Source organism: Ixodes scapularis, unplaced genomic scaffold (genome assembly GCF_016920785.2).
Source record: "Ixodes scapularis isolate PalLabHiFi unplaced genomic scaffold, ASM1692078v2 PGA_scaffold4__175_contigs__length_147842914, whole genome shotgun sequence".
NCBI classification, from domain to species: domain Eukaryota; kingdom Metazoa; phylum Arthropoda; class Arachnida; order Ixodida; family Ixodidae; genus Ixodes; species Ixodes scapularis.
This window is the reverse complement of record NW_024609879.1, coordinates 124,331,508-124,346,959: the sequence shown is the minus strand read 5'-3', so window position 1 is coordinate 124,346,959 and position 15,452 is coordinate 124,331,508. Positions and strand designations below refer to the sequence as shown.

The 15,452-nt window shown below is 42.7% G+C and overlaps 1 protein-coding gene across 10 annotated transcripts in view; it reads right to left on the bottom strand.

Annotated features, from left to right (window-relative positions):
* The window catches only part of LOC8023913, a 97,788-nt gene that overhangs the window by 20,602 nt on the left and 61,734 nt on the right, over positions 1-15,452 (bottom strand). For 9 of the 10 annotated variants that reach the window (XM_042293418.1, XM_042293421.1, XM_042293420.1 and 6 more), the window contains exons 17-34: positions 14,871-14,984; positions 14,227-14,340; positions 14,027-14,140; positions 13,321-13,434; positions 13,099-13,212; positions 12,117-12,233; positions 11,067-11,156; positions 10,156-10,257; positions 9,246-9,347; positions 8,546-8,725; positions 8,092-8,187; positions 7,528-7,632; positions 7,280-7,387; positions 6,031-6,144; positions 3,050-3,154; positions 1,297-1,401; positions 468-572; positions 166-270 (exon numbers count right to left, since the gene is read on the bottom strand). In XM_042293418.1, the coding sequence (XP_042149352.1) occupies positions 166-270; positions 468-572; positions 1,297-1,401; positions 3,050-3,154; positions 6,031-6,144; positions 7,280-7,387; positions 7,528-7,632; positions 8,092-8,187; positions 8,546-8,725; positions 9,246-9,347; positions 10,156-10,257; positions 11,067-11,156; positions 12,117-12,233; positions 13,099-13,212; positions 13,321-13,434; positions 14,027-14,140; positions 14,227-14,340; positions 14,871-14,984 (2,004 nt within the window). The remainder of the gene's footprint in view (positions 1-165; positions 271-467; positions 573-1,296; positions 1,402-3,049; positions 3,155-6,030; positions 6,145-7,279; positions 7,388-7,527; positions 7,633-8,091; positions 8,188-8,545; positions 8,726-9,245; positions 9,348-10,155; positions 10,258-11,066; positions 11,157-12,116; positions 12,234-13,098; positions 13,213-13,320; positions 13,435-14,026; positions 14,141-14,226; positions 14,341-14,870; positions 14,985-15,452) is intronic. The other variant, XM_042293428.1, reaches the window with a different exon arrangement.

Genomic DNA, 15,452 nt, shown 5'->3' with positions numbered 1-15,452 from the left:
TGTGAGGGTACATGCATAAAGGATGTTCAAAGTTTGTGACGAAAAATCATGCAGTACAATAAGAGGAAGGCATATATGTATTCTTAGCAGGTAAAGAATCTTGTACTATCGAACGTCCAAGTGCCATATCTAAAATAGACATGTGTGAAGGTATGGGTTAATTACCCGGAACATCGTCCGGCCTCAGGTCTTTATGCTTGGAGCCGAAGCTGTAAGAAGGTGTAGATGCTAGTACTTTGTCAGCTTTTTCCGGCCGGTAGGTTCCGGGTGCTGTTTTAGGGAAATGTGGTAAAAATACATTGTGAGTGTACATTACATAAAGTATGTTCAACGTTTATGATGGAAGAGCATGCAGTACAGTGACAGACAGATATAGAAGTATTGGTAGAAAGGTATATAATCTTGTACTATTGAAAGTTCAAGTGCCATATTTGAGATAAACAGGCGTGAAAGTGAGTGTTAATTACCAGGAACATCATCGGGCCTAAGGTCTTTATGCTTGGAGCCGAAGCTGTAAGAAGGTGCTCCATCAAGTACCTTGTCAGCTTTCTCCGGCTGGTAGGTTCCGGGTGCTGTATTAGGGCAATGTGGTTAAAATGCATTGGGAGAGTACGTGCATAAGTGATGTTCAGTGTTTATGATAGGATATCATGCAGTGGAGTGACAGGAAGAGATAGAAGTATTGGTAGAAAGGCAAAGAATGTTGAACTTTCGAAGGTTCAAGTGCCATGTCTAAGATAACAGGTGTGAAGTTATGGGTTAATTACCAGGAACATCCCGGGTGCTGTATTAGTGCAATGTAGTGAAAGTGAATTGTAAGATGCCGGGTATAAAGCATGCTCAAAGTTTTTGATAGAAGAACATACAGTGTAGTGAAAGGGAGAGATAGAAGTATTAGTAGCTTACTGGAAGGTACATAATGATGAACTATCGGAAGTGCAAGAGTCATATCTGAGATAAAAGCGTAAGAGGGTATGTTTTAATTATTAGGAACATTGTCGGGCGAAAGATCTTTATACTTCGAGCCGAAGCTGTAAGAAGGCGTTCCAGCTAGTAGTTTGTCAGCTTTCTGTGGCCGGTAGGTTCGGGGTGCTGAATTTGGGCGATGTAGTGAAAATGCATTGTAAGAGGACGTCCATGCATCATATTCAACATCTATGATACAAGTGCATGCAGTAAAGTGACAGGCAGAGATAGACGTGTTGGTAGGCTAGATGACGATAAATACCGCAATATCGGCAGCACAAGAGCCACATTTGAGGTTTATAAAAGTATGTGAAGGTTTGTCTTAATTACCAGGAACATCGTCGGGCCTAAGGTCTTTATGCTTGGAGCCGAAGCTGTAAGCTGGTGTTGCATCCAGCACTTTGTCAGCTTTCTCTGGGCTGTAGCTGCCAGGTGCTGTTGAGGGTAAGCTAATGTAGTTCACGTGCAAGAATATGGCTTAAGCATTCTGAGAGGTTCATTATAGAGCGTGCTAAGAAGTGGAACCAAGCCACGAAAAATACAGTATTAAAAAAAATGCAAAAGCCACATCGTTCTGCTGAAGCTCGAATGACAGACACATCAGCGGTTGTATAAACTAGGCTTATTGATAAATATCAACCTAGTAAATGCGTAGAACGAACGATAAGCTGTAAGATGGTGATGCCGTTAGTATGCTTTCATGCTTTCTAATTGTTGGGGACCGTAGGTGCAAGTTGCTAAAGTAGATCATGCATAAAGAAGCGCGTTAAAACTTGCAATATTTGCTTAAATTGTGTGAAAATTATAAATAAAACTGCAAATTATTGTTTAGGTTTTACATAAGGAGCGTGTGATGATTTGTGGTGGATTTATTCTTTGATGCTTTCAGGGCAGCACGCAATGACAAACCCCGCCACCAAGGGGTAATGAGGGGTTTTATAAATTCACAGAAAACCTGAAAATTATTGGCTGGAGCATTATGCTTGTATTTCGTCTGTAAAGAAAACCCTTTCTTTTCACGGATGTGGGTTTTTAATCTTTGTTGCCTCTATGTTCACTTGGGAACATATTGTGGACTTTGGCGCTGGTGTTCATAGATTGTTTCTTTCAAAACCTCTCTTATATTAAAGAGCCTAAAATAAACCACCCGAAATAAGAAAAAAAAAACGCGAAGCAAGCATCTACGGATCCAACAGTCGATTTAAGATATACTATTGTATATGAGTTTAGGGTTTCGTGTAGTGTCACAGTGTTTTTTTTTTGGCAGGAACAAGACGAAGGGTGAGAACTAGCACACCCTACCATTCATGCCCTTTTTACTGAAGAAAATAACCCAAAAAACGTTAAAAACATTTAAAGCATTGACAGTTCGGTTATTAGTAAAATGGAGCGTGTGCGATTTATGAATCTTTTCTCAAATCGATCAGTAGGCACGGGAAAGGACACACGTGGAGCTGTGTTTGTCGCCACAGGCTGGAGAGCATTAGTTCGGAGGTGGGACCCGTGGGACCTCAAGTTATTATTATATTCAGGTATGTGACTGAACTCGGGAGAAAATCTTAGAATAATGTTGAGGTTTTTATCTGTGCATTTTTTTTTTAATATGACTACACCTAAATGCTCTTTGGAGAGTCATCGGTAATCAGAAGTGCTGGACGCTGAAGTGGTGAGTCAGAAAGCAGTGTTTAGAGAAGTGCTGATTATTGTTCATAACCTTGAGCCTGTCATAAACAAGCGAGCATTGTATTTTTATTGTCCTTTAGTAACCTGATTGTCGGCAGAAAATGTCATTTCTGATGCATCTTTGGCTTGCTATAGGGGTATCTCAAATATATGCACTTTTGAGCACTTATCAGCAAGTAAAAAAAAATGTAGAGTCAACGGGATGTAAACGCAAACCCGGCGTATGATATTCCGCTAAAGTTAGCTACAGCGCATGCTCAGAGCGCGTTTCACAGCTCTGTAGACAAATATAGCAGCGCGAAGAAGGGTGCTATAGGAACTGTCTATAGTCTGAATACTGGTTTCAACTTCCACGAAAGACTTGAATTACAAACGATCTCCTGAGAAGAAAGGCGGTTACCGGGAATGTCATCGGGCCTCAAGTCCTTAGGCTTCAAACCAAAGCTGTAAGCAGGTGTGGCAGCAAGCACTGTGTCGGCCTTCTCGGGACAGTAGGCGCCGGGTGCTGATGACAGGGCAGGAAACAGCGCATGCATTGTAAAAAAAAGTTGTTAAGCGAACGGGCGTACAGAATAATACACCAAGTTCAAGTGAGTTTCGATCTAACGCAGGTGACGAGCCAAAAGGAGCGCTGCTTCATGCAGGGCGATAGCACTTAAACATATGTTGGCTTCGGCTTTTTCATGTAGTCGCAACAGACAAGACAGTACTGACAACTCGTTTAATGATGAGACAACGAGATACATCGTACACCTTTTGTCTGCGTGTATACAACTAATAGTCGGTGACAGATTAAGAACGTAGTAGATGCTCCGTCTCGTACGCGAGTTTTCTGCCTTTGCTATCACTTCGTCTGACTCACAGCGAATGCCCGGCGAAAGGCAATCAGTGCGTGCTGGGGTCAGAACCCTTACTTGGTTCATACCCTGTCACCGGATATAGTGTGTAACTACACAGTCGTTCTACAATTCAGTGACGGAGACAGTGACACGACGCCAGATGTGCAGACTTTGTTGCGAAGCTATCCACCAATGGTGTGTCATGGCCACAGAGAGGTGTCTAGAGTGCAGGCAAGGACAGGTGACCACAAAGTATTCGCAGTGCATCTCGGTACAGTGCATCTCCTTAATTGCGTGACGTACGCATGCGTCACTTTGCAAGGTGAAGGTTAGTGCCACGCTCGGGAGCCGCTAGGGTTAGTCCAACCAGTAAGTGGTTACCCTGGAAACCTACCGGGTACCTCCTCCGGTTTAGGATCCTTCAGTTTGATGCCGAAGGTGTAACTAGGGCTCAGTGATCGTACGCTTTCGTCAGCCTTCTCGGGATGATAGGCCCCGGGAGCTGTTGAAAGAAGATTATGAGACTCATTTTTAGCGGTGATACTAAAAACTACGTGCTGTTTTGACAATTTAAGTTTGTGTCGGAATTAAGAAAAATTTTGAAAATTTGTTGAAAAATAAGGGTTACGAAGATTTACAAAACCCGCGAAATTTATCTGAGATGTCTGGCTTCAAAAGTGTGTCCTTTTACTTCGGGGACCCGTCATGGTTTTATGAAACTTTTTTGCAAACAACAAACATTATTTTACTTTAAATAGAAATTCCCGTACCGTGTGTTACTGAAGCAAAGGTACTGTTACTTGAGCGATTAACTTCCATTACACTCCTTAGAGTTTGAGGAACCGCTACCTGCAGATGGGACTTCAGCGCTTTCCTACATTTTACATGCAAATGTCGGGCGCTAATTTTGAATGTTTACGTTACTTTAGTTCATACTCATATATCACAACACAAAAATATACGCAGTATATAGTTACGATGGGAGTTTACCTACGATATGAGGAATACATATCTACCGTAAATATGAAAGCAAAAGAAATTCAGATTGAAATCACAGGCAAATGTAAACGCAATCGCAATATAAAGTAAGAAAGTGACGCATCACTTCAGAAAATTTGTACCCAAGCTGCTTGCAGTTGGCGCCTTTACAAACTGTTACAAGTTCGAACACGCTGTACTACCGTTCGTTGCCACCGAGTCCTCGATTATAATTTCAACACCAGCAATCAGAATGCATATAAGCGTCCGCTCAAAGCGAAATATAAGGATTCACTCAGGCAACAGGCGCGACTTCAGACTGGCAATGTCTACGGTTTTTTTTTTTTTTTTTTGAAACCAGGAGCTTGAATGTTCTGTCAATAATAAAGGTAGCGGGGCATGGCTTCGGAGGGTCTATATTACTGCCGAACAAACCTTTCATGCAGTTCTGACCACCTGATGACACCTAATATCAGGTGGGGTTGGAATTGGTATTGGTCGCTTGATGGTAATAAGTATCGCAAAGTAGTTTATTAATAAAAACTATTGTGAAGTTCACCATCTGACAAGTTGAAGAGTCACCTTGCTCTGCTGGTTTCTTTGACGAAGATAGAATATTTGATGACATTCAGTTAGTACCGTAGAAGTGTTTATTTATGTCATACAACTCCATTATCCTCAGGGTTCAATTATTTTTCACATATTGATCCTTATGTATGGGCCCGCTAACTAGACTTTGCAATTAAATAAATAAATTCGGGCTCTGCACAGTTTAATCTTTTTATTGTTTTAGTGAACGATCTGTCGCCCTTGTAATGGTGCGAGACGGCTCCCAGCGTTTTCGGAGCGGACAGCCAAATTGTAGAGTATCATTCCGTCAAAGAAGGTGGCCCTGTGTTGATATCCAAATGAAATAAACCAACAACTTAGTTTTGCAAATAATCCCTAAGATTCGCGTTCAGATTACAATATTTCTTTTCAAAGTGTTTAGCCGAAGTGAACTGAGGAAATACTCGATGTCCCGTTTGCGTGAGGGAAAAGCAGAAAATGAACGCGGAATAATGACATGAAAGAATACAAACAAGTCACAGAGCAAAATAATCTAAATGAATTTTTTGTTAACCAAGAGTAAATTACTTTTCTGAGTAACGTGCATAAGAGCGGTAACATGACACGAGAGAAAACAGACAAGCCACAGTGCAAAGTAATAAAACTGAACACCTTTTATCCAAGATGAATTGTATAATCATCGACGATTACTTTTTAGTAACGTGTACAAGAACGGTACAATGACACTAGAGAAAACAAACACGCCACAGTGCAAAGTGATATAATTGAACGTTTTTTTACGCAAGAGTAATTGCCATTCTAATCGAATACTCTTATGAGTAACCTGTAGAAGACGTGATATGGTATGGGGAAAAAAAAAACAAGCCACAGTGCACGGTGCAAGGAGTTGTGCAAAAATGTTTATTGATAAAAGAGTGCAGTGCTTCAGGGTGCTGTTGTGTCGAAAGTGCAGTTACTGTCGCGAGAGCGAGCACGAGGATGGTAGCTTGCTTACAGTGACGTCTTTCGAACGTGTCGTCGATGTCCTCCGTTCTTCGACTGAAAAAGCATCTGGGCGCCGCTGGGTAGACAGCCTTGTCGGCTCTTTCAGGACTGTAGTCCCCAGGAGCTGCGGGATGATTGTGTCAGGCAGAAGGGACGTTTTTGTATGGTCACATATACGCCAACGCGCTGTTTTACAAACAAGCCCGCTTTTGCTCAAATAGGATCTGGGCACTGCGCGTGCACCGAAATCAGAATAACATATGAGGTTAACTGTGTGTGAATGTGCCATAGGGAGGCTCAAGTGAGGGTGGGTGCAACTGCTAGATCGGCGATCACGGGACATGGACGCCATTTAATTGCTAAATTTTGCTGGGAGTCTATGGGGCAAAGGGTCGTTTTCTTTCCTAACTCAGGTCATAAAAGCCCATTAAGGTGCTTGAATAATTTACACAAGGTATAAATGATTACTTTTCCATAGCCACCAGTTTTGTTGCGATAGGTTAAGTATTTTTTTAACGCGAAAAATGGTAAATTCCGCCATCTTGGACGTTGTTGCTTGTCTGGCAACTTTGCTTTCTCCGCTCGACGTTTGCAATTCTCGGAGCGAGAAGGAAGCGAGAGAGGCTGCGCCAAGGCGCTCGTTGCTTGCAATGGGAGGCGAGAGGAGGAGAGGCGCATGGAGCAACAGAGTTGCAACAGAGCGGGCGCCTGTTCTCATGCAGGCAACACTGGCGCATATCCTTTCTCGAATCCTCTCCCTCAGGCGCCGCCATTAAATTGCAAACGCTCTCCAGGTTTTGAGTTGCGCCCACCCTCACTACAGCCTCCCTAATGTGCCATGCCGACGGCAGCGCCACCATATTGGCCTGGCGGCGAAGCGGCGTGCCGGTTCATACATCTAGCATAAACAACATATTTGAATCTTGCACGTGTTGATCTCATATGTATCCTACAAAGACCCCTTAATTTCGAGTAGATTATCGTCCGTGAGAAGAAGTCAAGATGCCGTACTCCTTATGTTCGCGATGCTTCAGTTTCGGTGCCCTACAAAGCATGACTAAAAAAAGATATATGAAATGTTCATTCTAGTAATAATGCTTTACAAAATATTCATATCACACTTCTTTCCGATTTGTATCGCTTAATGCAGCACTGGCTTCTCGTCATTCAAAATAATGCTCGTGATGTAAAAAAAAAACAAGAAGACATGGCACGTTTAACGTTGGACACGTGTGGAATCTTTGGTTGAATATACACACCGGGAAGGTCACACGACGGCTGACATGAAATCTTGAGTCCAAATGAATATGATGGAGACACGGGTCTCACCCAAGGATCTGCCTTCTCTGGGTCATAATCTCCAGGAGCTATACAGTGGTGTCAACAACATATCCGTTAGTTACTCTGCCGTCTACACACCATCATCGCATGATCCTTATTAATTACAGAATTCGTGAATTAGAGCTCTTTATATGCGTGTTTGTTTTATTGATCTGGTAAAACTAACCGGGCGTAGGCTCTTTGGGCATCTTCGTTTTTCCTCGCATCGGAAAGGTGGGGCAGTGAGAGAAACGTAGCTTCTCGCATACGCTAGTGTCGTAATATTCTGATCCTGTAGGAACAAATCAATAAGTAGTAAAGTGGGTCAATATAAAAACGAATTCATCACTATTGACTCAGTTTGATATATGAAATGCATTATATATGACTATCTTATGAACTGCCGATATTCATAAGCGCGACCTTGCTTGCATTAAATATATTGCTATTCTGAATGTAAGGAACAAAGATAATGTTAGGATGTTATTTCTGAAAACTTTTAGAGAATGCGATTAAATAGAAGATTTTCTATGCTCCACCAGGAGCTCACGGCACCGTCAGGGAAATATGTGTGTTTGGTTTAATGATGGCTTTTGGTCAGAGCTCTATATCTTTCTTTTACACTTGGTTTCTTCATGCAGTGAAAAGTGAATAAGACGCCGTTACATACAAGAAGAAAATTAAGCTCAGACATTTTTGACATCATATTTAATCTTTGTAGCCCACGTATAAATACGACCGAACATTTTACCGAATGTTTGATCACGTGATGGTCCTGCAAAGCCTTCCCTGGAAAGGAGGCTAGCTCCTGATTCAAACGTCACTTTGCTGTTGTCTTCTGCTTCGGCTGGTAACAAAAAACATAAAAAAAAATAAAAACAGATACACAAAAAATTTTTTCTTACTGGTTTTCAAGTTGAACATAATGTATACAATGCACCTTAGCAATGTTATAGTTTCACGAAGCTGAGGCATTAAAATGTGCCTTTCCATCATATGCCATGTTCATGTTTTAGTATAAACATGTATTTTTTCCTCGTTGATACATGAAGGTTTAAAAAAATCAGGAGAAACAAAAGAAACAGATGACGAAGGGTCGCAAGAGTGATGAAGTCTGGCGTAGAGCGTGCCTCTATGCTATACGTTATATTTTCAATATCACTATTTTTCTTTTTTCTGGTTGATGAATGGAAATTTCAACGCACCAGGAGAAACAGCTGACGAAGGGTCGCCAGACTGATGAAGTCTGGCATAGAAAGGTCCGGCGCCAGGAGGTTTCCAAAAATCTACTCCATCTGGAGACCTTGGCGCCATCTTGATGGTCCTCGGGGGACTTACAATATTGCGGATCTTCGATTCTGGAGACAAGTGTCTTTTTGGAGCGTCTGTTTTAAAATTTGAAAATAACGTTTATTATAGTTACAGACATCTTAAATAACCCAGGGCGTGACGAGAGCCCGGCGTCCTACTTTTGCTTCGCAGTCAATAAGATTTCGGTATCAGACGATAAAAACGGCGATGAACGAATACCGAAGCATGGAGCGAGAACATAATGAACCACGCACTGCGTTCCTTAAGTTGTCAGTGACTGCAGTGTTTAAAGCGATAGCTCACGGTATGCGGAGAGCAAGCCGTCTGCATCTTGCGCAGGAGTAGCGGTGACGTCAGAATGACGACGGGCTCTGATTGGCTGTGATTGAAAGGATAGTGGGTAGACCCCAGTGCTAGATGCCTTGAGGTCCACCCACTATTTTGTTCATCAGCCAATAAGAGCTCGGCGTTCTCACATCATCGCAAACCCTGTGCAAGGAGCAGACGAACTTGCGCTCCTCATCAAAATCTGAAATTCGTGTACCCGGAAAGCCACGCAATACAACATTTAATTCAAAGTGGAGAGTGACACACCCATAGACGTCTCGAGAAGCGTCGTCCTCTTGGTCAAGCTGCCATCTACCACTGATTGTTTGAGGCATGTACCCTTATTCGTCGCCTTTTCAACGGATATGTCTGGAGTGAAAAAAGATGTTCGTTGTCGTCATGGTGTAGGGTAAGTTGCATTTTTATGACCTTCCAATACATACATTAGAGTCATGGTAAATAAGGCAGAAACACTACACGCAGAATGCCGCGTCTTTTAAAAAAACATAACAGGTCTTTAAGTATGCATAGAAAAGTGGCAAGCTAGTTCTAACATCTAATATTTTATAACCCACTGCTCACGTATATTCAGTGGTGCTGTTATCGTAACTAATTGGTAATCTAGCGAGTTAATTACCAAACTGTGCATATTAAGCCTTACGAAAATAATGACCTTAAAAATGTATACTGAACATATCAAACCCCGTGGACGTTTTTATACCAAACACTACTAATAATCCATCATGTCGTCTTTGATCTAAGCAAGCAAAGGACGCGAGAGAGTTGCAAGTTTTGGCGCGGTGGTCTAGATACTAATTGTATGCTTTCATTGTTTTTTAAAACGAAAATGAATTTATAATCAAAAGGCTCCTTGCGTTATTTATACGTTTTAAACTATCCTTTATCTGGTAACCCCTTACGTGATTGGCCAAAATTCTGAATCACAAGATATTTTTTTTTTGTTGTTGTTCAAAGTAAGACGCAATTAGCACAAACTACCAAAATGTAGCGACCATTGGAGAGATATCATAAATTTAGTAGCAGTCCATCATATATCAGTCCAGCAATTCGTACCCCCCGTAAGAGCAGCTAAGCTATCTTAAGAATATATATATCACTATCTTTCTTCGATTTACAGCACTTTGTTTTGGAAATCAGTCATGGATAAGTAATTTACCAGTTCTCTTTGAACGACATTTTCTTTCCCTAGGTTGCTGAAAGGTTACGTTGCGTTGGCGCGATGCAATGTGGCCCTCCGATTTTGAGATGTTCTCTTTTCCTGTAGGGTACGAATGCGGGAAGTTATTAGTGATCAACATATTTCTTTAGGCGATCAGCAGTTTCGTTTGATACTCGTAGATGGTTTCGCTTTAAAGTGATGGCGAACCGAACATTTTAGTGTGTATAATAAGCGGTGCACCATCTTTCCATGAGTTATACACACACGCAACGATATTGACGTCATTATATCCCCCATTTGAGCTTATTAAGTTGAATATGATAAGGTCAATAATATGATGACGACAATTCCGTTGCGTGTGCTCGCGCACACCAGCGGCTGCTCACTCATGAAAAGATAGTGCGCCGTTTATTATAGACAATGAAATGTTCGGTTCATCATCCCTTTAAGTCCCGACGCGGCCGATGCTACGAGCGGACGGGGCCAATCAGACAGCGTCAAAAGTTCATCCTCATGGTGTTCAGTGTGTTTCTGTACGTGATTTATCATCGTTAAACCACTCATAATCGGAAAAGCCATAGTGACTTACACTTGCGCTTTTTGTGACGACTTTCCACATGAACACGGCGACAGTCAATCCTAGAACGAATAGAAGGATGCCAGCGAATAACGAAGCTCAGATTATGATTAGACAGGCAATAGAGTGTGGATTGCGCTGTGGCAATATCGCATGACGCATTGCTTCAACATTCCCCCGCGCACATCGTGTTTCTCAGAGCTAATTGTATTCTAAGCACCGACATTCGCAAGGATTCTTCGATTGTACACCGTGATGGGCTGTCGCCGTGTTCAACTGGAAAATGAACAGAGAAACATGTTTCTTTTTTTAAGGTGAGACCATGTCGTACCTGAGAGTTCTTGATCTTTAACGCTTCTTACGATTCGAAGTGATCTGCTACGCCGCATTTCTCCTGCTGATTTGTCTTCAGTTTCTGTTCCTAAATTAAAGACGGTGGTTCAAAGGTCATTCATGTGTTGCCAGAGACAAACAAACAGACTAACTTGTCGGAGGTGCAGTGCGCCAGATTTCGTGCCTCGTTCCAGCAGAATTCAGATTACAAATGCAACTGCCCGCTTATGCAGACAACTGCTTCTTCTGCTGAAACTTCGTGTGGCGTTGAACATATATGACAAAGGTTGTCAGTTTGAAAGTAAAATGCTGAGTCATATAAGACATCGAAAAGAACATAGATAATGATTGTGTTCGCAGTGAGTCTTACCGCGCCACTATCTGACACGGCCAATCAGGCAGCGCCAAAAATGCATCGTCAGGGCGCTCGTCGTCTTTGGGCGTTTGCGATGCGAAGCGCAAGTTCGTCTGCTTCTTGCAATCGGCTTCGGCTGCTTCTTGCAATCTGATGAAGGGATACGGTCGATACCAATTTTAACGAAGTCAATGGAAATCGGAAATCACATCGTTATATCCGCTATTTCGTTATAACCGACTTCGGTTGTAACGAAGTGCAAAAGGAAATGGAAAATCGTGATCGCTTCGCTATAGCCGCTATTTCGTTATAACCGACTTCGTTATAATCGGTCTCAACCGTAGTGGGTAGACCTCAATGCTAGCTGTCTTGAGGTCTACCCACTATCCTTCCAATAGGAGCTAATCAGAGCTCGGAGTTCTGACCTCACCGCAACCCTTGCTCAAGAAGCAGACGAACCTGCGCTCCGCATTATCGCGGCTAAACTAATCACGCACAATGAACGCGCCGTGATCTTCCGCTTTTTTTTTTTTGTTTGTGATTTGTTTAGCTAGTAGTAGTAAACGCACGAAGACGATGAGCGCCATGACGACGCGGTTTAAGCATCGCCTGATTGGGTGCATGGAATCCGGCTGCGCTCAAAGTATAGCAAAGTGTATGGACGTTTGAGGCGAAAAATAAAAGGTTATTGACCATTTCTGTCGTCGCGTTCGTGTGATCTTGTCCTTCGGGGGCTCCTGGACTTGCTTCGTGTTGGAAGTGAGCCGAACAGCGCTGGATTGCCTCTGTCCGGGTCGTAAGATCCCGGCGCTACAGTGAAAAGTACCGCCCGGTTTACGTTATGGTCCAAAGCTGCAGTTGGTTTGCCGCCTTATCTTTCGTACGGACTGTCGCTATGGAGAGCCCTATAGGCTATGTGAGACTCTAGGAGCTGAACACACCGAGGCCGCAAATTTATTACAGTGTCGCGAGTTGCTCGCGGGCTATACGTTTCCCGGCACGGTCTTGGTCATTTGTCTACATGAACTTGGTTCGCCTGGGGAGGAATTACCGGAAAGTGGGGGTGGTGAAAATATCTTCATTAATATCGGTACTTTTGGCCCCATGGTTGTTCCGTCGGGCAAAGGTAGCCAAAAGTGATTTCAGAGGACTTGACGCGAAACGTTTTAGTATATTAAATGAAATTAGTGTGAAGGGGATCAACGCCAAAGCAAGCTAGAATAGATCCGTAAGTATAACATTACAAAAATCAACATAACCTTTATAATAATAATTACAATGTTTTAGACGATAGCTTATACCTGTAGGATCAATATCTGGAACTAATGTATGTTACACGAAACCTAATAGCCTGGGGTAACAGGCAAAATATCCCTGAGAAACATAGCTTATTAAGTCGAGATAACGCCTCGCAGCCTCTTAGCTTCATGTCGGCGGCTTCCACTCTGAGGCAACCTGGAGGTTGTTTTTTTTTGTAAGTTTTTCGTACCTGTTTTGAGGACTTCAGCCTTTTTTTTTCGCAAGGCTCATGTACTTGAGCTTGTGCTTCCAATCATAGTGAAGTGTCTGAATTTTTAGCATCTAGGCACTAATGAAAAGAATTTTAAACGAGTGTGTTTCCTCAATGCGTGAATCTACGATACGCCGTTCTTGGACGATTATTGCAGCAACTAACCGGGAAATTGAAGGTTGTCCGGCGGCCTCTCCTTCAGCCTCGACCGGAAACTATATCTGGGAGCTCTCCTAGACACATATTCTCTCCCTTTGACTGGATCGTAGTCAGCCGGGCCTGTTACGAGTGTTTGTGATGAAAACAAAAGCGACTGTCAGCCTTTCTACAGACAAAACTTGACCTATTCGTCACTCAATAAAGGGGTAAGAGAAAGAGAAAACCAACCAGGGTAAAGATGCCGCTCAGGCGAGGCGTCCGATATTTTGCTTCCGAACGTAAATTTGGGCGCCGATGTGCGGACGGCTTTGGTGCTGTGCTCGGGACTATAAGTACAAGACGCTAAAATGTAAAGGAGAGAAAGGAAACAAACGACAGAGTTTGAGGAACGGGCAAGAAGCTTAGAACGTGCGGACGTTTTGAAACTTGAATAATCTTCCGAGAACATTTTACTTTACTGGTGGTAATGGAATGCAGCAGCGTGGACAGTGAAGCGAAGTACTCGCGGATGCTTCTATTTTCATAAATCGGTTCGTGTGGAAGTACAGTGAGACGCACCTAGTTATAAATACTGGCTGCAGCCAAAGTCGGTTAAACTCGATCAAGCCTTAACTGTAATGGGCGTAACGAGAATAATGCCAAAGCTACGCTACAATCATGCTTTCTTTTAATGTCTCTTGGAATGGCCGATTCAAATTTTTGTTTTGTCAAGTGACATGCATTGGTTCACCAACATTAGCGACAATATGTGAAGTAGATTAAGACAAGAATGAACAAGTTAAATCATAGGGCAACGCTGTTTTGTTGATTCGATAGACAGTAATGTAAAAGAGACCACTTTAGAATCGATAGACAACAAACTGTTTCCACAAAGTGTCCTGATGAAAATGACAATGAATACAAAGAGAGCGCTTTAGTATGGTTGTTGACTGACCGGGATATTCCGCGCTGTAAGGCCTAGGCGGCTTCAGTTTGCAGCCAAAACTGTAATGTGGCGGCCTCATCTTCACGACATGGTCGGATACATCCGGACAATAGTCTCCGGGACCTGATAGTCATTTATACGCAACATCAGCAAACACCCACAGGTAATGATAGTAAACGTTAAATTAATAAGAGTGGAGGGTTACGAACCGGGAAACATGATGGACTCGGGCGGTCTTTCCGTGAATCTACAGCTTACACTGTACTTCGGCGAACTGCTGTAAATGACGGCATCGCTTCTGGTGGGGTCGTATGTTCCGGGAGCTAGAGGTTGGCCCCAAACACATGGCATTAAATTGTTATAATTGCCTACTATCGAAGTAAAGTACTTAACAAAAGAAACTTCTGCGTGAAAGCAGTCCTTCCAAAGTGTCCTGCTCAAATGAAGGTGGCAGCATTTTGGGATTTTAGGTTGGAATAAAACATTGCTGGAGTACCTGCCGTTAGAAAATCAATTGAGGGTCTGGGTTTGAGTGGCTAGAATACGCAGTTTCTTTTATTGTGGCGGTGCTGCTAGCTATGATGAAAATTATACATTAAACTAGCTTAAAAAAGAAGTTCAGCGTTCTTCTATACTGTAACACACATTATAGCATCCTTGTTGCATTAGAGGCTGTTTTATTGTCCGATTGATACAATTCCCGGTAGGGGTTGCCTTACTGTTGGTGTCTTCAGAAGACTAGCAATTAACGTTCCCAGTATAAATAAAGTATCATAATTAATAGCGTTAGGGTTTCTGCTGGCCGCGATCAAGTTTTTCCAATGAAACATTCGGTGTAAAGCTGTGTACGAACCGGGAAAGTCGACATTTTCAGGAAGCGTTTCCCTTGGCTTGGAACCCATTGTGTACTTGGGACTACTACTTCTTATTAAGGTTTCTCCTCTCTCGACGCTGTAGTGTCCTGGAGCTAATAAGAAAGCAATGGCTTAGAAAGGCGCTATCTGGCTGTTGACCTGGCATCCTTGCGGCTATAAATCGATCTACTATAGACGTACGCAACATAAGAACTGCAGGAGTGGCTCTGCCCATTAAGAAGCCGCCCCAATCAACGCGCAACAGTCCTAGTACATTGAACTTCTGGCGAAATTTTAGTTTCTGTGGGTGCCGATCTGCAAAAGAGGGCGTTTGCGGAGATGCTCTATTGCCACGACGTCAGAATGGTGAGTTCATCGTGAGTGGATATCACATTCCTCGCCTGCAGTTTTTATGGTGCAACAAACTACGTGAGCTCTAGAACTTCTAAAAAGAAAAAAATAATCACCTGGCTTGATATGCTTCCTTATCAAAGACTCCATTAAAAATTCATTCCCTCCCGTTCTTTTGCTTTGGGAGGAGCCAATAGGCGAGACAATAAATAGAGCTGTGCAAATGAATG